Below are 26,615 nucleotides of genomic sequence, written 5' to 3'. Positions count from 1 at the left end.
AAGCTGTCAGTGCAACACTACAGAAAAAATGAGATCACTGGTCTCACAAACAGCAGCACTGGAAGTGGGAGGAGTATTCCCATAATATGCATCATGAGGGAAACTATTCCTGGGTAATCAGTTCCTGTAGTCACTTGACAAAGAGTTTGGAGAAGAAACTGAAAATGTCCCTATATTGAGAAAGGCATGGCAACAGCTGAAGGTCCAGAAGATTCCACACCTAGGGGAAAACACCAAGGAAGTGCAGTTCATTTAGACTGTATCCCAGCAGAAATCAAGAGGGAACTCAATCATGGCCTACAAACACCTAGAGAAAGAGGTTTCAGAGAGCAGATGGTTCTTTAAAAGGAATAAAGGCTATAATGAGATCTCATCTATGTAGAACTGGAAGCTAAAGGAGGCCAGACTGCAAAAAAGCTGACAATTATTAACAGTAACCGTGTAAAAATGCCCACCTCTAAATCAAAACTAACGTCTTTCAGACATGCTGCTGCTCAACTAGGAGTTAACAGGGTTGATGCGGAGTGACCTACTGAGATTGTGGACCTTGGACATATAAAAGTTCAAAAGTCTTCTCATACTTTAGTATGAATTTAGTTTTTCTCATACAAAACAATGCTTTCAGGCATTTGGTGAGACTCTTGGGGTGTCCTGTGCAAGGCCAGGAACTGGACTTGATGATCCTGATGAGTCCCTTCCAACCCAGCACGTTCTATGAGTTTAAAACTGTATATGGTGACAAGGATCGACTGCTACCTTTCCACATAAAAATCACTCAAATACAGGCCATTCCCACTAAATGGCTTTCTCCTCATTACCTAAATAAACACACAAAAGAAAAAACAGACACAGAAAAAAGTTGCAGGAATGTGCTCTCAAAAATTATCAGTATGGCTTTGACAGCAACTTTTGAAAACACAAGTGAATTTCTTTGTTCATTTCTGTTTTCTTTAAAGTCAGGGCAGAGGAGATTCCCATTTTCATTGTTCACAGTGCATTGATTCAGTATTTGGAGAAAAGACAAAAGCTAGACATACCTCTCTATATATAGGCTACATAAAAAAATAAAACTAGGGTATGTAATATAACCTACTATAAATAATAAAACTCCTATGACTTACACATACACCATGGACACACATGTATATTATATGTGTGCATACATATGGTTACATACAAAATCTATGAAGACCAGCGTGAGCCTCAAGCCCAGAGATGCCTCTATGCAGAGACAGCACATGACACTGATTACTGCTTGTGAACTCCATACCTAAGCTAGGGTTTTTGTGCACATAGCCCTGCCTGAGATGAGGGCTGGATTTAATGTTGAAGGGTTACTTGCACCGGAGAAGTGGGAGCCATGGTTTTTGGGGTTTTGTTTGGTTCATTTGGGTTTCTTATTTGTGTTTTTCTTTTTCAAACCATGTAGGGAGATGGACTTGAAGTTTAAAAGCTGAAAAAGAAAATTCAAGTTTTAAAAGCACATTACAGAAAAACATAACGTCAGCAGTAAAAAACCCAGTAACAATACAGGTTACAGTCTGGGGCCAGCCCTAGTTTTGGCACAGCCAGGAGTAAAATAGAAACACACCATTTCAGCAATCAGTCTGTCAAACCTTCAGCCAAGACAAGTCTCTTCAAATCCAAAAGTAACTTCAAAGCATTCCTGAGCAGGAAAGCACCAACAGGAGGGGCAGGTGGGGACCCAAACTAGTCTCAAAAGCAGAGCCCTCCGGGGACTGGGAAAGGAATGCATCCAGCCACCTAGGCACAATCTGAGGAGACACAGCATACAAGTGACTGGTCAGCTGTCCACTGCCTCTGCCCTGCCAGGCTCACAAAGTAAAAAACACCAGAAAAATCAAACATACACCCACCATGAAACACCCCCAGCACCTGAGCTGATCTCAGAGGATGAAGAGCCCCACAGAGATGCTGCAGGCTCTGCCTTCACATTCCTGCTTACACACCAGCCCCTCAGTATTACCTGTAGTCAGCTGCCACCTATGCATCTCACATGTCCAAAACACGGGACAGCCACTATCCCAAAGTCTGTGCCTACAGCTAACAAGATCAGCGGGAGGGCAGGGAAGGAGCCTACACTGACATCTCAAGTCAGAAGGGGGATAACCATAGTGCCTGCTGAAACTTGGGTCTTGCCTTGCTCCTGGCTGTCTGACCCACAGCCCTCCCTTGCTAAAAGGCTGCAGAGACTGGAAAACTGAAGACGAACCTGCACCGACCGTAACAGAAAATTAGGCTTCTTTCCTCATTTCTTTACAACTGTCAGAAGTGAATCTGTGCCCCAAAAGGCTGCGATGCACAGCAAGAGATCTCCTTTACCCATCAGCCATATGCTCAGTCTGCCCTGCCAGCTTCTTCATGTCCTTTCAAGAGCATTTTCCACTCCACAGCTACCCACTGTCCTTCTCCACAGCCACTCTATAGTTGTTTCAAAAACCCCAGGGCTCAAAACTAGAAAGCAGAAACCTGGTGGGCGAGACGGGGCAGTGCAGCTGGTGTGGAGAGCTGGTACACAGAACACAGCCTCCTTTTTTGTGCTGCAGCCTGAAGCCTTCCCCAGGCCATATGCCTTATTCACCAGTTCACGCAAACAAAAGTGATCAGCCAGCTGCAACCAGGCAGGTCAAGCCTATAAATCCCTCTCCCTCTAGTATCTTTAAAGTTTATGCAAAACTGAACCTATGAATAGATTCTCATCATGGAGAGAAACCAAATAACTAAATGCCAGATGTCTTGTACACATGTGCTTTAAAACTGACACCTTCAGAGACCCCACACTAGCAACAGGCTGCAAGTATTCAAGAAAGTTATTCTGTACAAAGTTGAGGAAATGGCCTCAATGCAGTGAAGTTAGAAGAGTAAGTGGAGAAAACCAGTGTTTGGACTTTGATTTTCTGGACACTTAAATGTGTTCTCACACTGAACTTAACGGGACTTCTCGGAAAAGTTAAACCCAGGCTTATGAGTTTCATAGGTTTTACAGTTCTAGCTCCTTTTAGAAAAACTTTATGTAAGATTTACAATTACAGGAATAGGTCAATTCAGCAGCTGCAGAAATTACAGTAATGGCCAGGCAGTGGCCAGCAAGAAACAGCTCACAGGAGAAGTTACTCGTTCCCCGGCAGGAGTGGGCAGGAAAATGGAGTCAGAGCAACCAATCGCTCCACCATAATGGCTGAGAGGAAACATTAAATAACATTTTCAATGAGGTTTTGGGAGACTTGGGAAAAAACAAAAGACAGAAATAGATACTGAATGGCTTAAACCTGTCTTGAAGATCGTGTGCTGAACAAAGCTGGCCTTTTTCTCAGCCTCCATGCAACTCCTCAAAAACCACTACAGAATCATGAAGCCTTGCCATGGAAAAAAGCATGAGAACACTACAGCTGTAAGAGCTCACCAATCTGCCCAGTGGGGTGGGTATTTGGAGAATGTAAATTTTTTGGACATTCTATATGTGTCTCTCGGCCTCTGCCACTCCACAAAACCCCTCCCAGTTCCTCAGCAGCAGAGAGATGGAGGTGGAGGTGCTGGAGCACATGGACCTCCACCTCCATATCCTCTACTTTCTGGTCCCCAAAAGGACACTGGTGCTCTCAGTATCTGTCCTCTTACTCCATCAAGGGAACTGGCCTTCATCAGAGTTGTCAGGAGCACTGTGCACCTTCACTATCTAATAAGAGACGCTTTCAACTGCCAGTGTCAAACCCTGCAGTACTGCCATCCACAAAATCCTCTTTTCCTGCTCTCACAGATTCAAGGAATGAAAAATCATCAGGGTGATGCCTTTGAACATCTATCAGACAGCCAGGTTCACTCTAATACTGCAATTTCCTTAAGTATTTCTCTGAGTTTCACTGTTTTGAAGTCAACAGGTATGGAAAGGTTGTGGGCATGATTCTGGGGTTAAGATTAAATAAAATCCCAAATACCAAGAACAACTTCTCCTCCTCCTCTCTTATGAAACACTCTGCAGAGTGAGCATAAGATGAAATGTTTTCCATTCATTTGCTATTTTTAAACCCACTTGTTAATGTTTCTTGGCTTTTTAAAACATCATTTGACTACAGCTCTATTACAGTGGTCTCAGCAGTATGAATTTCTTCAGGAATTTTCCCCAAAGGAAACTCCCCTCACTTTTAGCCTAGTTTGAAGCTTCTCCCTATTAACTTCCAGAAAAGCTTGGTTTCTCATGCTCCTTCTTTTTTTCCCTGCCACAATTAATGTCTCTTGTATGTGTTAATTTTAAAATATTCACATAAAACAGCTAGGAAGTATAAAAATGGAAGACTTTCTGCAGGTGATGTTTCCCAGTCATTTCCAAAACCCCTGTCCCACACTGAAAATCCTTCTCACAGGTTTTATTAGTTGTCCTCTTGTAAAATCTCTAACAGATTTCATTTTGTCCCAACAGAGCACTTGGGACTACAGAACTGTCAGCCTTTGAAGACCTGTCTGGTGGATCTTCACAAACAGCTTAGCTTGTCACTGCTTAGCCACAAGCACTAATCTCTCTCCCTTTTATTGTAATGCAGCTTAACACTCCACTGCTTTGTACTGTAAAGCTAATGGTGAAGACATAAACTAATTATTAGGAGTTAAAGCCTGACATTGCAATTATTCCTTATAGTTACCAGATATTCATGGTCTTGCTCCTCCAGAACAAGCTTCTTCACACCAGAACAAGCAGCTTGGATGTCTTCCTCCCACCATTCTTGCCTTTCCCCTTTTTCCCCTCCAGATGTTTATAACTGCTGAATTACAGATAACTGTTAAAAATGCTATGGGTTTTCATCATTTTCTATGCATCACCATTTTCCACAGCTACAGTTCCACCAGGAACATTTCGTTACTGCATCATCACAACAAATGAACATGGGCTCAGCGTGTTGTACCTTCATTAAAGTTGTCATCAGTAGAGATGTGGGTCAAGGGAGACTGAGGTCGAGAGTCCCCACAGAGGGAATAGCTGTGTTCTGCCTGGATGAGGGGCGCTGGGGACGCCGGAGACAGTTCCACTTCCATTATTTCATTCTTCTCAGACAAGAAGGGATCATTCAAGAGCTGGCCTAGGACATCAGGTGAAAATTCATCCAGGAACTCTGTGAAGTGCTGTGGAGACAAAAAGGCAGGGGAAAGTTTATCTCCTTGCCTGTCTGTCATGCCAACCACGGGAGAGAATAGATCAGAACAATTCTATATGTGCACTGGTCATCCGTGCCAGTCAGCAGCAGGATCTACCAGCCCTAACAACCTCCTTGTCCAATCACTACTTCAAGCTGAAGAGCTACAGCTAGAACAAAAGTCCTCTCAGAGGCATACATTACAACAGAAGAGCCTGTCATTAAACTGCAACAAAAATGGGAAATGGAAGCATGGTACTCATGTCCTGAAGCAGCCTCCTCCTGCCACACCAAAGGTACACACTACAGTGCGACACCAAAAATGGGAAAGTACATTTTTCCCAGACAGAGTGAAAGATCCTGCAGGAGCTATCACCTGAACATTTTGTGCGTGGAATAGAATATAGGGGGTTAATGTTCACTGTAGCACAGAACAAAAATGAAACACATTCCAGCACAAACTTTGACACCACACACGACTATTTTAGCTGTGCAGAACATTCTGTGTGCTCCAGGAAAACGAGTCCATGCACATCCACAGCCAAGCTATTAACACGCTTGCTATGAAATGGGTTTCCTGACTGATTTATGTATCTATTTTAGAAGTAGCATTCTACCTAGAGCCCATACCCAGCTTCTAGGCCCCAGAGCTAAAGCTCCTGACAGCCAGTACTAATAACCACTTTGTCTATTGCACTGAATTCATTACACCAGCAGCACGTTAGATCTGTATGTAGCAGAGTAACTTCATGTTTGTTATTCAAAATGAGCACAAACCAAACCTTGCAATCTATTTCCTCCAGACCCCAGTGCAGTTCCCATCAAGCCAAAAACTTTGTCTCATCTCGTTTCCAATGTCAGAAAACTGTATCTTTGACAGATGAAAAATCTGCACTGCAACAAATCATTTCTGTTCATCTCATTCACACAAAGAATTCTATTTTTGTATAAAAATACTTGCACAGTGAATTGTAATGAGATTTTCTGAACAATGAGGCATTATCTACCATCTTATATAGGAATCTTTGTCAGCTGAGGCATGATGCTATAAAAGTCTAGGTTTGATTTGTTTAGTTTTTGCAAGCAGAATTGATCTTGGCTCTTCATCTTGCTCTCTCCTGCAGAAACAAACACTGAAATTCAAGATTCAGCTTCCTGTAGGCTAAATTAAGAATTAAACAAGTCAATATTGTATAAACCCACAAGGGAAGCGGTGTGCTCACACCCTCATGCACTCACATTTCACAATTCCAGCAGCACCTGTGGCCTTGAAGCCTCATGCTGAAAACCCTGAGCACAGCCAGCTCTCACAAAGTTCCTTGGATGTTCAAGCACCTCTTCCAAATGCTAACTGTGCCTTTTTTCTAAATCAGTAAGTCTTGAGTCAATTCTGACTCTGAGGAAAAGAAAATATTGACTGAATACAAGGCAATAAACAGAGAACCACAGTTGCTATGCTGGAATAACAAGCTAGCTCAAGAAAAGCCTTTACAAATGGCAACAAAGATTTGTAGTCTCATATTTACTTACTGTAAATGATAACGCTAATAAACAAACTCTTAAAGGACTCTGCAAGAGGATCATGACCACCTTAGAAAGCCTCATTTATTTTAATTTTGATACCCAAGGACTCACTAGCACTTCACAACCAGGTGCTTCCCAGCAAGGATAGAAGTATAAACTACAACACCCCACTATGCAAAGAAGAAAGAAAAAGGATGCACAAGAGTAGCTGAACAGCCTGGAGCATCAATAAAAACACTGAGTAAAACAAGGCAGGCAGCCATTAATGTGTAAACAAGGGACAGAAATACTTCCCAGCCATGAAAGAAGTCAAGGATGAACCTATAAAAAAGCAGTGCCTTTCTTAGGGACAATGTTTTTCCCTCCAGTCTACACATTTCATTTGGAGTAACAGCAAGAGTCAATTATATTTGTTTACATAATTTCCTAAAGCTGGAGCATTTCTTTCTTTCCAATGCTTGCATGCATTACTCAGACTGATGAGTAGCAGATGCTGAAATATGGCTGCTACAATATTTGTACCGTGGTTTCTACTTGGAGCTACTTTACCACCAGCATCATCCAATTTCAGGATGTCATCCTTGAAAATATCATACCTACATATTGACTTAGTCTGACACTACTTAGATGTTATAACTTAACTGAAAGAAACATGGCCACAGGCTACTCAGCTGTTTTTGGCAAATTCACAAATAAAGACTTTTATCAGCCTTCTGTCTATCACTGTTTTGATATGGAATAAAAGCTTATCAAATGCTATTTTACTTTTCCATTTGACTGAAGTTAAGTCCATCAGATTCTTTTTTTTTTCCTTTCTGAATGGGGAATTTCCCTAAAACCACTTCAGAAAAAGCAAAGGAGGAAACAAACATTCAACTTCAGAAAACCAGAGAGAAAGAGAACCTTGGGGTGGGGAAGGATGTTCAACATGTTTGTCAATATTTGTGCTTTCTCCTTGTCACATGCCGCTGCAAAGCAGCAAGCTGTGAGCAAGAAAAGAATATGCATTTATAACAGAATTGTCCGATAGCAAATAAATGGTTGGTTTCTAAAGTGATTTTCTAGTTTCATTATAATTCTCAAGTTTAGTTTTAATGCTCTGTGATATAATGTTGAACACTGGTTCATAGAGAAACCTAGAACAACTGCCACAGGTCAGGCTCTGCAGCTACTGAACTCACCAAACAGACAATTTCAGGGATCTGGACTTCTCATTCTGAGATTATAAAAATCACAGACTCCTTGATTTACAGGAATCTTTCATATGTTATACACTTCTCTACTACAGTGAATGCTTAAAGCTAGATCACCTTTTGTCCTTAATAAAACAATTGTCTCATTGAAAGTGGCTCCATCTGCTTAGAGAACTAAAGAAGAAAAGGCATTTGAGCAGCAGCTAAAGCAGAAACCATCCGGGGGCAGTCAGGCCTCCAGCTCTGCAAAATCTCCACCTACACCTAAGCTGCTCCTTCTGTCTCTTCAAAGCACGTTCTCCCATTGCCAACGCCCCCCCCACCCCATCCTCCCCTCTCTGCTTCCACGTGCACCTCAGCGGTCATCAGCCACTTCCATAGCTGGAAAGCCCCAAAATAACCCTCAGTTTTGACACAGCAGCAACCACCCCTGCAGCCAGGAACAGGAAAGGGCAATTTGGGAAGGAAACTGAGACTTTTACCCTTAGAACCTTTTTTGCTTGCAAAATAAAGAAATTCTTTGTCTATGGCTTTCAGCTGGGCATCTTTCACCCAGAGAGCTCACCTTTACAGAAATTTTAAAAAGAGAGGAAAGAGCACTTGCACTGAGAATCTGCGTTTTTTTCTTCTTTTCCCTTTTTGTTGTTAATACCTCTGTAGACAGCCCAGCTGCCAGTTTCCTGCTATCCTCACACCCCACTGGCAGCCTCAGCACTAATTGCAGACATGTGTTGGTACAAGGAGTCTGTTTGAATTATTAAACTATTCTCACCACATAGCAAAGAGCTGTGTTCAGCTGGGATTTTAACCTCTGTAAAAAGTCAGGGATTTAGGACAGATGTTACCTTATCTTCCACCTCCCCTTCCCCCAGAACCCTGAAAAGACAAACAAAACAGCAGCACTCCTGTTTACACACAGAAAGCAAACTGCAGCCCCGTGGAGTTTCAGCACTCATCTGGCTGAACATTGGCTCATGCCTTTATCCTGGGTGTTTTTGGGGAACACAAACACCTCCAGACATCACGTTGCAGTAAGCAAACAGAGGAAAGCTCTCACATCCGGGTGCACAGGGGATTTTTGGATAGCTCTTCGAAAGTAGCATTTGGCTGCAGACCAGCTGTGCCGCGGGCTGCAGCTCTCCACAGCATCTGCCTGTTCCTGCCACACAAAGGCCCTTTTCTCCAACTGCCTCGGGGACCAGGGCTTTTTTTCCCTCTTGTTTGATCAAATGAAGATCTGTGAAGTAAAACACTCAGGTTTTGCTAGGTGCATGGCAGTGCTGGCTTCTCCACCAGCTGACCTGAAGCCAGATGAGAGCAGCACTACCCCAATTAGTCGTTTGAAGAGAAGACACTACCATGCCTAAAAATGAAAGTCATCTTCAGAAAATTGACCTTCTAAGAACCCATTAAAAAAGAAACGCAGAGAAGTCAAGAGTCCCAAATGACACTTCACAATTATATTTATATTTTTAAACAAGCAGCAGGCCTTGCAGAGCCTGGAAAGTGCACTGCATCAGCTGCCAGTCCCACACACCGACTGCAGCAGCAGAATCCCACCTTCTCCAGCAGAGCCACCCCAGAGGAGAGCTGCAGTGACAGCACCCTGGCACACTGCAAAACAAACCCTGCTCTCCCAGCAGACCAGGGCAAGGCAGCCATGCAACGTGACTGGGTTATAACCACCCACAAATATTCCAGGTATTACCCTCCTGGGAGTTAGTGGCTCCCTCCTGGCTCACCCTGAAGTCTCCCCACCCTGGAGGGATCAGTCACCCCTCCACAGGAGGAACTGTCAGGTACACAATAGGCACTCATGGGATAAAAAAATATCCCACCATCCACCTGTAGGTACAAAACAGCCTGGGGTTTATGTCTTTATTCTACTGTAAAATCCTTCAATGTCTATTCAGTAACTATACTGAAATTCCCTCATTTGTGGGAGACTATGAAGAGTAACCCAAAACTGGTATTTGAAACCAGCAAAGAGATCCACTGTAAGAGCAGACACGATTGTTTGCAGTCTCACACCACCATTTACTCATTTTAAGCACAAAAAAAAAAAGTGGTCAGATTAAAAAAAATCCTCTAAGTGAATAACATACAGGTTGTGTCACCAGCAAAACAAATGCCAGGAAATTCAGAGCCAATAGATTTACATGGTAATTAAATCTGCACATCTTCCCAGCTTGCTCAGGTTACACAGTTGGAAATGCTGAAGTTCATGCTGAGCAAATCTCATAATCCCCCCCATTATGTACACATGTATGCACACACTTCCATTGCAAACACTCAAATATTCCACCCCACAACCAGCAAAGAAGACATGCATTTATTTTTAACTAATCAGGGGGATTTTTCAAGAACCATGCTTACTCCTTTGCCTTTCCATCTTCCAAAATATTCTTTCACTTTCCTCTTTAACAACCCCCATCAAAAAAAGTATTTTGTATTTAAAAAGATAACTAAAACCTAAATGAAACTCTTTAATAGACAGGACTAAATATGGGTTAAAAGAAAGAAAAACAAAAGACAAAGAAAGAAAGAAGCTCTTGTGCAGTCGAGGCAAGAGTGAGAAACAACCCTCAAGATCAATCTTTTAAGTCCACTGCCTGCAAGCAGAGAAAAGGATGCTATTGCTCATTCCTAGCCCAAGTCTCTTGGGAGTCATGCAAAATAGGAAAATCCTTCTCACGTTCCCCTGCCCTTCCCCCAGTGCATAGCTCTTGGATCTAGCCTAACTTTTCAATAGGCTGGGTGCATGTTTTGCTATTTCCCACCCTCTCCCCAAAAAGCCAAAGCCAGAGGAGTGAGTCACTGGGGCCAGAGCAGTGAGTCAGTGAGCTGGAAGCCCTTCAGAAAGGCTCCCCCCCATGTGAGTCCCTGACTGAGACCTCAAAGTACATTATTAATTCTGGGTTGCAAGTTACCATTTGGAATATGCTCTCAGGTCAGATGTAGCTGTTCTTTTGTCTCAGCTCTTCCCCACCCACTCCTCCATCCCTTTTTTTTTTTGCCAGCTTGAGCAGCACAACCACAGAACACTAAACCCCTCCATTACTTGTCCCCATGCCCTTCCCCTCACCCAGAGAGCAGCAGGGTCACAATTCTTTACCCCCAGCGACTGCAGAAGCTGCAAGACAGGCCTGACTGACCCATCTGCATCTCAGGAGCCTCCAAGCCACCAAGAGCAGGGGCAAGCCTCTCCCTGCCACCTTCAGCTAGTAGTGTGGCGCACACTACACGAGGGGAACTCAGCTTCCTAAACTTAGTCACTGGGGTCTCCAATGACTTTTGGCACCCACACAAGATACCTGAAGAGACCAGTTATGTGTTAAAAGCTATGTAGTGAAGACAAGTATGTTTGGTTGGTTTGTTTGGGGCTTTTTTTGCCCCAGCTATGCTCCAGGAATGCAGTGCCAGTGATAAATATTTGCTGTGAGATAATAATAATTTGCTTGGTTACACCCCAGGTATACCTCCAGGCTCTACGGAAGGAACTTGCATTTACTGCAAGTTTTACATGAAACTAGTGTCTTCTGTGTAACTCACAGTGTTAAGCAAAAAAATAAACAGTGAAGAAAGTTTTACAGTTCAACAGTGGGCATATTTAGGGTCTTGTTTGCTGCCTGAGAGCTCGGCAGCAGGGACAACACATTTTGTTGCTGCACAGCTGGTTTATCTTACAGCCACTTTTTAAAGAACATGGCTGCTCCAGTTCCCTCCTGACAGGAGACAGATCTTAACAATATAGGAGAGTTTTACACCGTTTGGGCACACTACACTTGGCTTCATTTAACATCTTCCCTCAACATAGCAATGGGAGGGCATGAAAGCAAAGAAAATTAATCTCAGGCCTCAGGTAACAGCATCCCTTGTTGATGAGTACAGATGAGCCCTTTGTAAAGGGCACAGCCAGCACAATTCCTGTATTTTAAACAAAATCTACTTGCATGCATTTTAGAGATCACAGAATATCTCAAGTTGGAAAGAACCCGTAAAGATCAAGTCCAACTCCCAGCTGACTTTAGAGTTATAACAGGAAGGAGGAAAAGATAACCACTGATAATACTGCTGCTGTCCAGCTATCCTACATGGACACAAAGGATGGCTAGCACCATGTAGTTCAGGGATGGTTCCTTAGAACAGGGATGCTGTAACCTGCCCTGCAGGCCAGTGACAGCTCGCTCATCTGCTCACCCTGCAAGGTCCTGGTGCAGCTCCCACAGGTTAAGCAGCACTTGAAGTTCCCAGCCCCTGTCCACAGGCATGACCTCCCAGAAATAAAACCCTGCCAGTGGGCACACTGTTAGGAGACCTCAGAAAAATCATAACTTCACATCTAAGTTCCCATTAGTGCAGAGGGTCTTCTGCAGAACACAGATGCTTTCCAGCTCAGCTGTTTCATGTTTAAAGTGTTCTCAACAGCCTCCTCCCTGAGGACCAAATTAGTGTCCTTCAAAGGAGGATCTTTCAGTAGTCTGACTGCTATAGGTAGGAAACAACTTCTGCTCTATCAGCAGTGCTTGCTAGTCCTGACTGACAGGACACTTGACATTTAAAATAAAAATCCTTATTTTCTTCTTCAACAGTGTTTCTTCTTTAATGGTTGCAAAGTTTAAATGGCAGGGTTCCAGCTTGAAGGAGCCATCGTTCTTTCTTTTTCCTAGCACTGGCTGCAAACCTACCCACCACCCATCAAAATCCTGCTCTTTAATTAAAGCTGTCTGTTATTACAAAACAAGTAAGGCTTTATGATCAGTATTGGCAGCTTAAAGAGAGATTGGGCATTTTATATCACAAAAGAGTTAGTAGGCTTTGTTTTACAGATTTATAGTACTGAGTGTGGGGGGTGTTCTGCTGCCTTGTTTGTTTGTTTTTAAGAATAGAAGCATAGAACCTGAGGCTTGAAAAGACACAAATTTAAGCTCCTCAGTGTTTATTTAGACACTCTTCAGTTTTGAAGAGTCAGACTATCAAGTGCCTAAATGCAGACACCCCAAGCTGATTATCGAAAATATGAATCAGCTTTTATAAAAACTGCCGAAAATTCATACACTGAATGGTTGAAATTGCAGATGTGTGTATAGTTTAAAAAATAAAAAACACACCATGCACATATAACCCTTTCTTGAACTCAAGAAACAGGTGCTTGAGAACAGTGGAGGGAGAAAAAAAAACGGAGTGCTTTTGTGAAACGAATGTAAAGAAATCCACAGGTCATATTGCCTGGAGGATGAACTGCCCAGCCTGATGCAGAACTCAAGGATCAGCAGCCTTTGGCTAGCAATGACCTTAGCTGCCACAGGGTTTAGACCCTGCCCAGCAGAATTTCTGTCTCAATCACACAGATATCTACTATCAGGGCAGAAGGAGAAACAGCACTGGCAGGACTTTGTGTTCAGTGCTGCTGTCACTGAGGGTTACACATTAAGTACCGTGCACTAAAAAAGCTGGTTGTGTGTCAAATACTACTCCACTGTCTGATCTCACCAGACAGTGAAACAAACAACCTTTCCAAACAAGTCTTCTACCTTGCTTTCAGTAGAAACATCCTGGGGTTTGATCTGGCGTATCTCTCATCCTTCCCATAAGCTTGCACTAAGCCCAGACACCAAGGATGCATACAGAGCTAGTACTCTGTCAACAGCAGGTATCATCACAGATTTCCCATCCCTGACTGTCAAAACGTTTCCAGCTTACAACTTTGTAGCAAGTTTCATGTCAAACCTGCTACTGGCCCAGCAAGCTAATGAGCAGCAGTGTGACAGCACTTGATGGTGACAACACTGGGGAAGAACATCCCCACCTTGTACCTGAAACAGAACATGGTTTTTAAAGCCATGACACTGGAGCTGCTCCAGATGAGCCAGCCCTACCAAACCCATCCCACAGCAAAAAGGCTTGCATTTTGAAGCCACCCCCAGTGGTCCTCTGTACCATGAGAGATGGATACTTCCAGACACCCACGTTGGACTTGTACAGCCTTAACTCTGCAGAAATTCACACAGGAACCCACAGAAATGGTTTTGGCACCTCATTTTGTATGGACCAGTACTTCCATCAGCACTGGTACTCTGGGACCCTTCCTCTGAGGAAAGACGCATTTCATTTTATGTCAAAACAAGAGTGCGGGTGGGTCACTTGGTTTTGACTTGTGTCAAAGGCAGACAAAGTTTGTTTTGAAGCCCTGCTGAAAGCTGCAGAAAGGCAAAAAGGAGACAGGATATGAACAAGATCAAATAAATATACAATTACAAGCACATGTAGCATGCATCTAGACAAACTGTTTTAAGACACCCCATACTTGAGAGCTGCTGTTCCACTTCCTATGACAAGCCTTTTGTCACAGTGCCAGTAAACATTACTTCACTCAGCTTTATAAAAAATAAATAAATAAACAATGAGTGGTACTGGACTAAGGTTCAGGACCCAAAATAGCAGTAGATAGAAACATCTGTATGCTAAGACCAGGTTTTAAACAAAAACAAACTTGTGAGCTTGTATCTCCCCTCTGCATCCTTCCAGAGATGCAGGGACTTGTGGAACAGGTTATCTAGCAAGAGGTATGGTGGCTCTCTTTCCTCATGAGTCCTGGGAATACAGGGGAGACTCTCAAACCAGCATTGCCATCATTTGCCTGTGAACTGATCTTTCAGCTTCTTTCTTTAGCCCTCTCCCACTCAGAGCACCCCTCTCCTTCATCTCTACCTCCTCTCTGTACCTTCCATTTCCAGGCCTTTGCTCCCAAGCAGGTGAAAGAGAGGCCAAGCTACTCATCCCCTTGCAGGACATAAAGAAGATCAGCAGAACTGGGAATGAAGCCGCAAACTGTGGGCAAAGACTCTGGAGGAACAGAGCCAGAAAAGCAAGGGAGCAGAAGGGAAACAACAGGAGGAGGCAAAGTCACAGCACCTGGAAAGGGATAAAATAAACCAGTGACAGATAAGCAGCATATTAAGATTGTGCAAGAACTTCCTCCATCCCCAGCTGTGCATTTTCGCCAAGCGTCACTGCCTTTTGTGCATTGCCATTTAAATCTCAGCACATTACAGTGCTCACCCTCATGACAGCTCTGGACCTTCTCTCATTTGTTCCTCCCCACCTGAAACACAAAACCACTTCCATCTCATCATGGCAGGTGAAGAGAAAACCACACAGGGAAAACAAACATGCTTGCCATGGGAACATGAATATTATATATTTGGGCTAGTGGAAGAAAGGAAAAATTACCAAGAATTAACATAAATCAGAATCTAGAAGACAAGAAAGAGTTAATAGAAAATACAATTCAGAGGGAGAAGGCGTGCTTCTGAGTTTTTCAGGATCCAGAGGAATGTTAATTATAGATCAGGCCACTGCTTGGCTGCAGTTATTGGGGGGAGAAAAAAGAAGATCAAAATGTTTAATTGAATATTCCTGGGAGGGGGCGGTTCTGAATTACTGCTTTTTATATAAGAACAGATGATACAGCCATCCCACAGGATGCTAATGAAATGACTTTTATCCCAACAATAATGGAAGAGAATATGGAAACAGCTACTCAAAGTTGGCCATTTTAATTAGTAGACCTAGAAAACTTCCATCTATAAAGTCTAAACAGAGCTTCTAAGGAGCTCTTGAAACTATTTTCAGTAGGAGACAATACTGATGGACTGTAAAAGATAATATGAAAATATTTAAGTGTAAACAAGGCAACCAAAGTAACATCAAGTTAACCTACCTACTGTTTATGATGAAGGGAAGCGACGGAAAAGGGAAGAGAGTAGTTAAGAGTCCAAGAATTTCCAAAGGAAAGAAAAATCTAATTTATAATTCCACAATAACTGATAATCTAGTTTCTCAAATTTTATCTCTTTCTGAAATAATATTACAAGCTTAATACCTCTTGTACCATAAGGCAATTGACTTGGTGCTATACAAAACAAAGCCGGAGCGAGATGAAGTCAACAGGCCTCATTCCGTGTGACAAGGAAATCAGAAATCTCCATATGTGAAACAAAAATGAGCTGATCATGCCACACATTTTCAGTGGGTTCCCACAGGGATCAGTTCTTGGCCCCAGACTCCAATATTTTATCAATGACCTGAGAGGAAAAGCCTCTGAAGGTTGCAGATAATGCAATATCAGCAGGGGCAGTGAGTAACAAAAAGGCCAGGTCACAAAAGCAAAACACAGAGAACTCAGTAAGCAGCCATAAACAAGAGACATGTCTTAAGTAAAGCTGAAGGTTAAAAAAAAAAAAAAAAAAAAAAAAAAAGTATCTTATGGTGCAAAACCAAAAGGCTCCAAGTCACACTTGGGCAACTGACAATCAGAAGCCAAGACCCCAGGACTCTGGGAGAGACATGGCTGAAGAAACCCCTGTGGGACAGGTACCACAAGCACTGGGTCCTTGGGGATGAAATACTGCAGATGTGTGCTCATACTCCAAATGCAGGAGACACCTGCTGCACTTCAGGTTGAGCCCCTCAGCCAGTGCTGGGGTTTCACACAGTTCCAGGAGCAGTCAAGCACTGGGGACTCTTGCAGGGCCATCCCACGCTGTGGGGCCAGCACCCAAAGAACAGCAGGGAGGTATTGCAGAAATTTCGCCTTTTTTATCTATTTAGGACTTCTTTTGTTTGTACTTGTTTCCTAAATGAGGCTTCATATTTAAAAGAAGTGTCCCTATAAAGCTCAGCCCCCAGCTACAGCTTTGTACTGCAGCCTCATGCCAATCACACAAGTTGCTGCGTAAGTCTGTGCTCCCTGCAAAACCCAGAGCACGAGTTTGAGGACTTCAGGAGACAGAGAGGTGTGAAGCACAAACTTCTCCGTGCTCATGGTGGATGCAGCTGCTACTGGCCACAGCCAGGCTCCCCTCCTACACCACCAAATTTCAAAAAAAAGGAAGTTGAACAACTGGAGAAAGTTCAGAGAATCACAAGAATCACTATAGAAAGGGAAATCTTGCCTCAAAATAAAAGCAAAGGAGAAAAGAAGAAACCAATGTATTCAGCTTATCAAAGAGGAAACAAATGCAAACCATGAATGTTCTTAAGTAATGAAACAGGGAATAAGACTCAAGAGGATGGCTCTACCAGCTTGCAGCTAAGTTTTCAAGCTGGAGCCAGATCCACTCACTGCGGTTCACATTATTAAAAAAGGGGAGAACAATCAATCATGAAGGAACAGTGTGAATTCTTCAACCCAAGCCATTCTTAACTGAAGACTAGAGACCGCCCTAAAAAGATATGCAGGAATTCAAACAGGAAACAATCTGGGGAAGTTTTATAGCCCTTGATTTACATAAGGTTAAAATAATTCATCATAATTGTTTCCTTTGGCCTTCTGGCAGCAAAACAAGGCTGTTTACTTGAATGGCAGCATGCTCTGGAGAAACTGATGCAAACCCAGAGCTGGGAAACTTGCTGATACGGCTTTGCATTCCTGTATTGCAGATAACTTGATATCCTTATCAGGAAGGCAGCTGGGGAACACAGTTCAAGAACCCAGGTTTAAGACCAAAGGTTGTTCATGTTAGACACAACTGCCCCGCTCACAAGCCTGCTCCAAACACAGTGCTCAGCAAACTTCAAGTGGCCGGCACATCCCACAGCATTAGCCCACTGAAAGCCTTTTCCCTTGTTTGTTTTTAAGGCTGGGTTCTCCAGCTCTGCTGCACAAGTGAGTCAGCTTTCCTCCCCACACCAGAGGGCTGGTGAGGGCACTAGCTGGGAGACAGAGCCCCTACCACTTGCCATCACTCCAAGAGCCACACCTCAACAACAAGCTGGGAGAGGGTCTCAGAGGAAAGATTTGGCAAGCTTGCATTGGATTTCAGGGTTTCTCTATCAAAGAGACTGAAAACACAAACACGCATGCAAACTATCCCGTCTTTCGGAAACTGATTTGTTCCTCAGGATCGGAGGGGCAGCTGCATCTGCAGCCACAGCACGAGCAAATGCCTGTGACAAACTGCGAGGACTCACAAGCCCAGAGCACTGTGATCATTTTCAGAGTCCACATTTAATTTCCACATCCAATAGATGGTCAGTTTCAGTGGTGATGGGAGACTCCCCATGAGGCCAAGCGAGAGGAATGCCGAGGTGCATGAGGAAATTAAAAGGGAGCTTCCATGTGAAGGGATTTGCTTCAAAAGAAGTCATTTAGTAGTTGCTCATTTCAAAGTCTCTTTTAAGTCTTCTAGTTAGTAAAGCTCCATGTGCCTGGGCATCTCTTTCAGGACCTATCATCCTTTCCAAGTGCCAAGTCTGCAGCAGCAGAAGGCTGCCGATAGCAGAGAAATCAAAGGCAAGTAACTTTACTCTTGCTTTAAATCTGACAAAGAGCATAAACACAAGCATGCAATGTGCAACCCTGTTCAAACACACAGAGAGAGGTTACTTGTGTTCCTGTTTTACATTAGAAACAAGCTTTTTTTTAAAAAAAGTTTTTAAAGCTTTTTTAGTTTGATAAAGAAAAGCTTTAAAAGCAACCAGCTGACAGAATGGAAGGAGAGGGAGCATTTAAGGAAAGCAGGAGTTTCATCCAGTTTTAAAGATTAATTACAAGATTAATGCCAGCAGGCGATGTGAGTTTCTGGCACTGAAGCAGAAGGTGCTCCAGCCAACACCTCCAGCCAGCACACACACACGCAGCCCTGTGCAGCATCTTCCCCATCCACATCTCCCAAATGCTAGCACACAAACAAAGCCGCTTTCACTTGTAGCACTGAAATTTAATTAATTGGATATACCGAGCAAGCGAGTGAGCTGTGCAACGTGGAAGATGCCTCTCCCGAGACTGCTGAAAGAGCCTGCCAGCATCCTGGGGACAGCGACGGCGCAGGGAAGTATCAGACATTGCATAAGCGAAGGCACACGTAATCGCTCATTCCCACTATCCCAGCCAAGGCTAGCTCAGACCCCTGCCAGCCGCGGCCAAGATCTACTCCAGCTATTCAGAGGCGGCTGGGTGCCTGAATAGGGGAGAAAGGAGGGGAGACCCAGCCTGGGGATGTGCCTGGGTAAGGACATGGGACCTGTCCCAGCACCCAGCCAGTACCTCCAGGGGCCCCTTGGCTCCTGCTTGTGCAACCATTACCCCACAGCTTAGAAGCGGGGGGAGTAGGGTGGAAAATGTGGTTTTTCCAGACTTTATCAACACATTTTCCTTCTTCTAAGGAAAGAAATATGGCCTGGTGGTTAGAGGGCTGGGCAGGAGCTGCTGTCCCACACTGCCTGGGCCTCTCATCCCCTGAGGCAAAGGCACCCTTTGCCTCTTCGTTCCACACACCCAAGGGCAGTAACAAAGCGATACTCTCCAGTCACAAGGGAGGGATCTCAAGGATAGTGGTACGGGAGATTGCATCACATTCAATGCCAAAATTATCAGGATCATAAGAAAACCAGAGACAGCTGGGACACAGAGAAAGCCCCTTGTTGCAGGGCACAGCACTGGACACTGCACCAAGGCCAGGAGTGAGAGACACACACACAAGCACTTGGAACTGTTTAGGTTGGAAAATACCTTTAAGATCATCAAGTCCAACCCAGCATTGCCAAGTCCAACACTGAACCTTGTCTTCAAGCGCCACATCTGCATATCTTTTAAAAATCCCTGGGGATGGTGACTCAACCCCTTCCCTAGACAGCCTGTTTCAATGCCTGACAACCCTGTTAGTAAAGAAAATTTTCCTGTTATCCAATCTAAAACCTCTTCTAGGGCAACTTGAGGCCATTTCCTCTTGTCCTACCGCTTGTCACTTGGGACAAGAGACCCACCCCACATTGCTATGACCTCCTTTCAGATAGCGGTACAGAGAGCAAAAAGGTCAACCCTGAGCCCCCTTTTCTCTAGACTAAACAACCCCAGCTTCCTCAGCAGTTCCTCATAAGATCTGTGCTCCGGATCCTTCACCACCTCCACTGCCCATCTCTGGACTTGCTCCAGCACCTCAATGTCTTTCCTGTCGTGAGGACAAACACCGGATTCAAGATGCCACCTCAACAATGCCACATACAGTACTTCAGCCTCTGAGGGCTATCCAGAGGTAAAGTGCAAGCTCAGGAGCTCAGAAATCAAAATCTGTATTCAAATTTCAGGTGCTGTGATTTCTTCCATGCAGCCTGTAAGCCACATGTGGTGCATGGCCACACAAGACCCCACTTCCAGGCACCAACCCAGCACAGCCCCCCGCATTACACAGCTTACACAGAAAGCACCCAAAGGGAGGAAAATTCTCCCGCAGCTAAAGGAGTCTGGCTCTAGGGAAACACAGGTACAGAGCCAGAAAAATAATCAGCGGAACCTTGTACTGCTTATCAGCAATGTGTAAACTCCAGAGCCAGCTAGGACTATATATATATAGATATATATACATGTGTATGTGTGCTTGTGTGTTTGTGTGTATTAAATATAGATCATTTTTTTAACACCACACCGTTGGCTGCATTACATTTTGGATGAGCATCTGCTACAGACCATCTGGACTGGGAGGGAGGGAGACCAAAATGCTATGGGACTTTTGAGGAATTTGAAACTTGCAGCGGATTTTACACAGAAAACTGTTGCGTAAGGGACACTGACAAATGTGTGTTATCAGGAAGGTTCTTTAACTAAGACAAGGAAAAAAAAGAAAGAGAAGTGATCCTAAAACTGCTGCTTCCTGTGGGGGTTGGAGCTGGCTACAGACGACAGTACTGACTTCATAGCACTTAAATTCAGCATCATGAAATGGAACCAAACCAAGTTGTCAGGACATGCATCAGTGTGCCAGAAGATCAAGCGCTGAACTGATGTTGCCCCAATGAACTGAAAGTGGTACCTGACTTTCAGTGGGTTAGCACAGAGTATCTTATGCTTCCATCAAAAAATAAAAGCACATCAAAGCCACACAAGTTCTTATTCATTAAATTAACACACAAGAACAAATGGTTCCTGTGTAAGCATTCCGACATCCTTCTGACCAAGAGAGCTTCACATTCGTAATGTTTATGTGTAGATAGAATGTCAACCACTTCCCTGGGCAGACTGTTCCAATATTTCACAACCTCTTCCACAAAAATATTTTTCATATTATCTAATCTAAACCTAACCTGATACAGTGTCAGGCCATTTCCTATTGGTTGTTACCTGGAAGAAGAGACTGACCCAACCTCCTTTCAGGTAGCTATAGAGAACAGTAAGGTCTCCCCTGAGACTCCTTTTCTCTAGGCTAAACAACCCAGCAACCTCAGCCACTCCTCAGAAGATTTGTACTCCAGACCCTTCAGCAGCTTCTGTTCTCCAGAGACTAGAGCAAAGTTTTACAAACTAGAAGATTTTATAAATCAAGGCTCACAATAATCACATCTTATGCAATAATAATACAAAGACTCAGATGTGCCAAAACTAAAACCATCAGTTTTTCAGAATTTCTGAGCATCCTCCTCTCTGTGCTTCTATTTTTAGGTTTTTTTAAAATTTTCTCTGGTTGCAAGAGCTGCAAAGTCTAACAAAGGAAACTAAAGAACATGAAATAAGTTCAAGTTTGCAGAGTCCATAAACTTCCTCAGAGAAGTGTTGAGTGTGCAAAAACAGCAAGGGATTTAAAATCACTGCTCTGTTCTACCAACAAGTTGTGGTTCCAGATGGCTTTGGAAGATCTGGTCTTCAGCAAGTCAAAATGAGCATGGCTGGCACTAATGCCAAAAGAGAAGAACTCAGTATTTCAGTAATTCTGTAAGTTGAATTGTACCTGTCTTGTAACAGTAGCAAGCACACATACACTGGGAACTCAAGCATAGGACAGTAGAGAGAAATAGCTCTTCTTTTGGAAAGAGCAGCTGTCCCTCTTCTCCCCACTGAGTCATCTTTGTTCTTCCAATAATACAATAAAAAATATCTAATAACATATCAAAAGGTCCAGTAGGGAATAATTTTGTAAAAGGAACACACTAGACCGTTCTACAGAAAGATGTAATAGTTTCTTTCCATGAAAGGCTTCCGTTACACAAGCCTCCAGTCTGAGCTCTATGGGGACAGCCAGGCACACCCAGAAAAGCCTGCAAGCAGAAGGAGATAATAGAAATTTAAATGGACCATCCAGCTTTTAGCGTAACCACCGTTTGTGCTATTCTACAAGCTGCCAGGTGAGTGGGATGGGGGCAAGGAGTAGAAGAGATCATCAATCTCCCCATCCTGCCTACAACACTACAATCTCCGGTGCATGTAGCTGCAGTTAGACTTACTCCCCTTTTGACAGGATTTGTTAAACCAGTCAGGAAAGGTCAGGACAGAACATGGAAATAGATTTAAACCAGATTCCCATGCTAATAGCAATTCAAACTGCATATTCCCTAACTAAAATGTAAATATTAAATAAAAGCAGTGACAATCTGATATGCTTTTAAAGGTTTAGTGCTCTAGTCATTCTTATTTAAGCAGATGATTTGTCTGATTCTGATGTAAATCCATTCTTAAAAGTTCAAGCAGTAAACAGGGATACATGCTGAGAATCAGCCTTTTTTGATGTATAGAAATTTGTATTCCTGGCTTTTCTGTCGATAAGATAGAGGCCATACACACAGAGCTGTACCTGCAGGAGTAACAGCTGGACAGGACTTTTCACACCATATCACGGTATTACGAGGCAATGCATTGTATTATCAGACAACACCACTACTCTGCACCTCCAAGAAGGGCAACTGGGCCAATAAGTAAATGGGCTACAGACCCAGCCAAGGGCTGTGAAATCTCCCACTGACAAGGGATGTCCATGCATGTATTCAGGTGCTCTCCTGGGACACTCTGAAGTTGGTGTTCTGTTTAGGGAAAACATCCAGCACCTAAGGAGGACTAAAGAGAGGGTCCCTGCCAGGACTTACAAGAATCTGAACACAGACCTTCTAAAGCCTTCAGTGATGAGATGAGCATGAAGAAGACACAAAGACACAACTGGAGAGCAAAAGAGGAATGTGCACAGCTCCCCATCTTGCATTTTAACACTCAAATTCCCATGGCAATGACTCTTTCCTTCCCAAAAACAAGAGCACGCTTGTGAAACTGGGCAGGAACACCGCAGGCAAGCTTCCTGTGCTGATATATGGTGGCACAAGAGCACACTTGTGAGCCTATGAGGGGAAGAGCCCCAGGGATGTTGGGGAAAGGGACAATATTTCACCGAGAACACCCCAGGTGTATTTTGTGTAAGATACCTATCTAGCCCCAGGATACCTGAACCCTTCAGAGACTGCCCAAAAACTCAGACAAACAAGTTCTAGAAAAAAATCCAGAAAAACAGCCCTGGTTTAAGATAACATCGTGCTACCTGCAGGACCATCACTCTCATGTTGGCAGGAGCAGGCCCTCACCCCTGCCACTTCTCAGGAAGGGACAAGGTGCACAACTGGCCTTCCTGGGCAGGGTTAAGCTAAAACACTGCTGTGTAAGGCCCAGGCACCACTTCCCATGACAGTTCCCAGGCAGAGACACGAGAGGGACAACTGGAGGCAGCAGCATGGAAAAGCAACACTGCGCAAAGAAAGACCAAGTATATGCCCAGAGCAGCTTCAGGCCTGCTTCAGCCCAAAGCACAAACACAGAGTTGTTGTCCTTGGAAAGAAGCGAGAGCATCCCCACCAACATCCCAGCCATGCTCTCACATTTTATATTTAACTACCAGTACCCGATGTGTTAACCCCTCCCTGGATTTACATCACCCCTTTGGCAGAATAAAACCACACAGATTCAGCGGGGTTTGGTTAAAAGTTATGCACACATGCAAGGCTCAATGGTCCCAGGGTCTCAAAAGCCTGACTGTTGCCGCTGACCCCTGCCCCTTCCCCTCCAGATCCAAAGGAAACACAGAGACATTTGTTGTGAAACCGTTCCACCACAGGCACACAGAGTAGGGACTGTGCAGGCAGGGTGGAAAGCAGAGGTGGGCTCCCCGCTGGAGGGGAGCTGTGCTCCATCTGCCTTTCAGATGGATTTCTGAGGCTCTTTCTTCCTTCAGCACAGCTTGTCCAAGGCACATAAACAGAGAAAGTGAGACATTTCTGAGCAGAGGCAGCAGCAGTTTCATCGCCCTGTGGAGAAAGAGCAGTAACTCCCGCCTCTCCCCCATCCACGCCCCAGCAGAGTCCCTGCCGAGGCCGGGGCTGGCAGGGATCCAGCCCACCCGGATACCGCGCCAGGAGCCTGCAGCTGCAGGAATGTCTAGGAGCGGGCGCACGCAGCTTTTTTTAATTGCATGCCTCTGCTTTCACCGTCTCAGACTGCCCTGGCTGGGTACATTTTAGGGTCGGCTTCTTTTTTGTCTTTCTTATTTCTTTCCCAAGTTCTACTTTTAAGTGGATGGGGAAGAGGAGGGGCAAGGGGAGCAATTATAAGGCAGCCTATTGTGATGGCATGCTCCTCTGCCTATTCTTAGACTTTGAAGGGACACTCTCTGGACTAAATGACCACAGTCTTGTCCTACCCTCATTTTTGGGTAACACTTGGGTTTCTTCAAACTCTGAGAAACTATTTTTCTTTGTTGATAGTGGTGAAGGAAGCATGGATCTCAGACGACACAAACCAGTGCGAACAAAGCTGAAGGAACACATTTCAGAAAACCTTGACATGCCTGAAAACCCAGCATGCAGGAAGGAGTGTTACAACAATATCAAGCTATGAAACATACTTTGGCAACCTATCTTTAACGGCTCAATAGTCCAAATGCTGCTCATATCCAACGGATGAGAGCACATCTTGAAAACTGAGCAAGTCCTGGCAAAGTCACATGCAAACTACTCGGCTACGCCAGCTTTGTCATTAAAACTCAGACTGAGCACAACAAAGAGGCACGTTCCAACTGGAAGACTGAATTTGAAGCCATCACACCAGACTGCAAATGCAAAAGGAGTTCATAAATATGCAATTTCTTACAGCCTGACCTTCCATCCTATCTGTTTCACCAAAAGGTGCGGTTCAGCCTCTTTTCAGCAACCCACAGCATCAGTTAGACCACGCAAAAGGCCACCACCAAGAAAATCCTAGTATTGCTGTGTCACTGGAATCCTGAGATAAAAATGTTTAACAGGCATAACTTGCAGAGACATGTGGCCTTCTGCCAGAAACTTTTGGTTTATTCCTCATATTCAACAGAAGGCACCATCCTTCCCAGAGATCACCATTCTCTCGGAGTGAGCAGCTTCACTCCACATCTGCTGCTCCAACCCAGTTCCACAAAGATGGATTTGTGGATTATTCAAGCTAACAGAGACCACCTTGGCAGAGCAGTATGAGGGAGCTACTCCAGGTTCAGTTATGGCAGCAGCTCTAAAGGGGCCAGCCAGAACACCTAGCCAGTTGTTCATTTGTTGCTCTCCCTCTCACGAGTGATTTCAGCTTTATTTCTACCTGTTTGGTCGATCAGGACTGACCTCACTTAAGAGGTCAGCAAGGTTCCACAACTTTGGAACAACAGCAGCCCAAGCACTCAGCCCTGCACAACTCAAGCTCTCACAGCAAAATTAGGATTTTTTTTTTCTCTCCACCTCTCAGACCTGCATTGTTTACAGCAGCAGCTCACCTCACAGCCTATTTCCTCTTGGAAACATAAGAGAATGTAGAAGTATGTAAGTAATTCAGTGTTTTTATGCATAATCTTACAGTGATATGATGAAAAATCATGCACTCTTCCCGTATCATCTGGTGTGAGTAAGTCTTTGCAAAATGAGACATTATGATGTAGGTTGTTTAGGCTGCTTCATCTAAATCACACTGTCTTGCACAGAGCACTGCTCCCTTTACAGGTATTACGAATGACAGAATCTGTGATTTAATTGCAACAATTAGACCATTCTGGCTGAGGTCAGGTGCACAGAACTTCACTGAAGTGAAAAATGCACTTCCATGAAAAATGAATAAAAAATAAAACCCTTATTCTTACAGCAGATCTTTGCCAACAATACGGGCAACTCTTCATTTTCTGTAATTACTCCATAAAACACAGTGAGGTATGTTAGCATCTATTTTTCAGATAAGGTAATGCAAGAAGTGACCTCCTCAAAATAGAGCAACATTTGGCATTGAAAATGCAACAAAAACTTGAGTACTCCTGTAAGGGATCTGCAAATCTACCTATCCTCATATGTATAAGTCTGCAAAAGAGATACTCTGTCTTCAGCCTCAGGAAGAACCAAAACTGCTAGAGACAACAGACATCTTTAAGGGTTCCCCCCAAAGAATGAATTCTTCTTAAATTCATGGAATTTGAGTTCTCTTAAACACTTCACAAAATTTCTTTGTGAAGATGCACTTTAAAGTCCAATTTCACTAAATTGTCGTCGCATGATCATAGGACAGGAAAAAAAGCAGATGGATTTGGACATCTTGTCCAAGTTTGCACTGCGTAGCTGTACTAGCTCCAAAGTGAACAGCTCTTCTCTAGAGAAGAACATGTGGTTTGTGTGGCTCTCTATCCTTATGAGTTCATGGATTAGCCTGAAATATCTCAGGCTACAGTGCATCCTGACCAGGACGTACTGTCTCCTACAATATTGCAACAACAACATTTAAGCGCCGAGTAGGATTTTACAGGCTACTCTCCCCAGCCCTGAGTTCCCTAATGGCTGGAGGTGTCAGAGTTACCATAAATCAGCATAATCCTGCAGGCTATACTGACAGGACTGCCACTGCAAGCTCTGGGAGGGCACTAGCAACGCTGCTTCCTCCTAAACCGGTGCACACTTTTGTTAGAGCACACAGACAGGATTATTCAGCCCTTCCTACTGAAGG

At 43.9% G+C, this 26,615-nt stretch overlaps 1 protein-coding gene across 2 annotated transcripts in view; it reads right to left on the bottom strand.

Annotated features, from left to right (window-relative positions):
* Nucleotides 1-26,615, bottom strand: part of CREB3L2 (cAMP responsive element binding protein 3 like 2) — a 73,630-nt gene that overhangs the window by 29,792 nt on the left and 17,223 nt on the right. For both annotated transcript variants that reach the window (XM_042050487.1, XM_042050488.1), the window contains exon 2: nt 4,920-5,136. In XM_042050487.1, the coding sequence (XP_041906421.1) occupies nt 4,920-5,136 (217 nt within the window). The remainder of the gene's footprint in view (nt 1-4,919; nt 5,137-26,615) is intronic.

This window comes from Corvus kubaryi, unplaced genomic scaffold (assembly GCF_017639235.1).
Source record: "Corvus kubaryi isolate FWS band 111438036 unplaced genomic scaffold, C.kubaryi_AGA036_p1.0 74, whole genome shotgun sequence".
NCBI classification, from domain to species: domain Eukaryota; kingdom Metazoa; phylum Chordata; class Aves; order Passeriformes; family Corvidae; genus Corvus; species Corvus kubaryi.
This window is presented reverse-complemented; position numbering and strand designations above follow the sequence as displayed.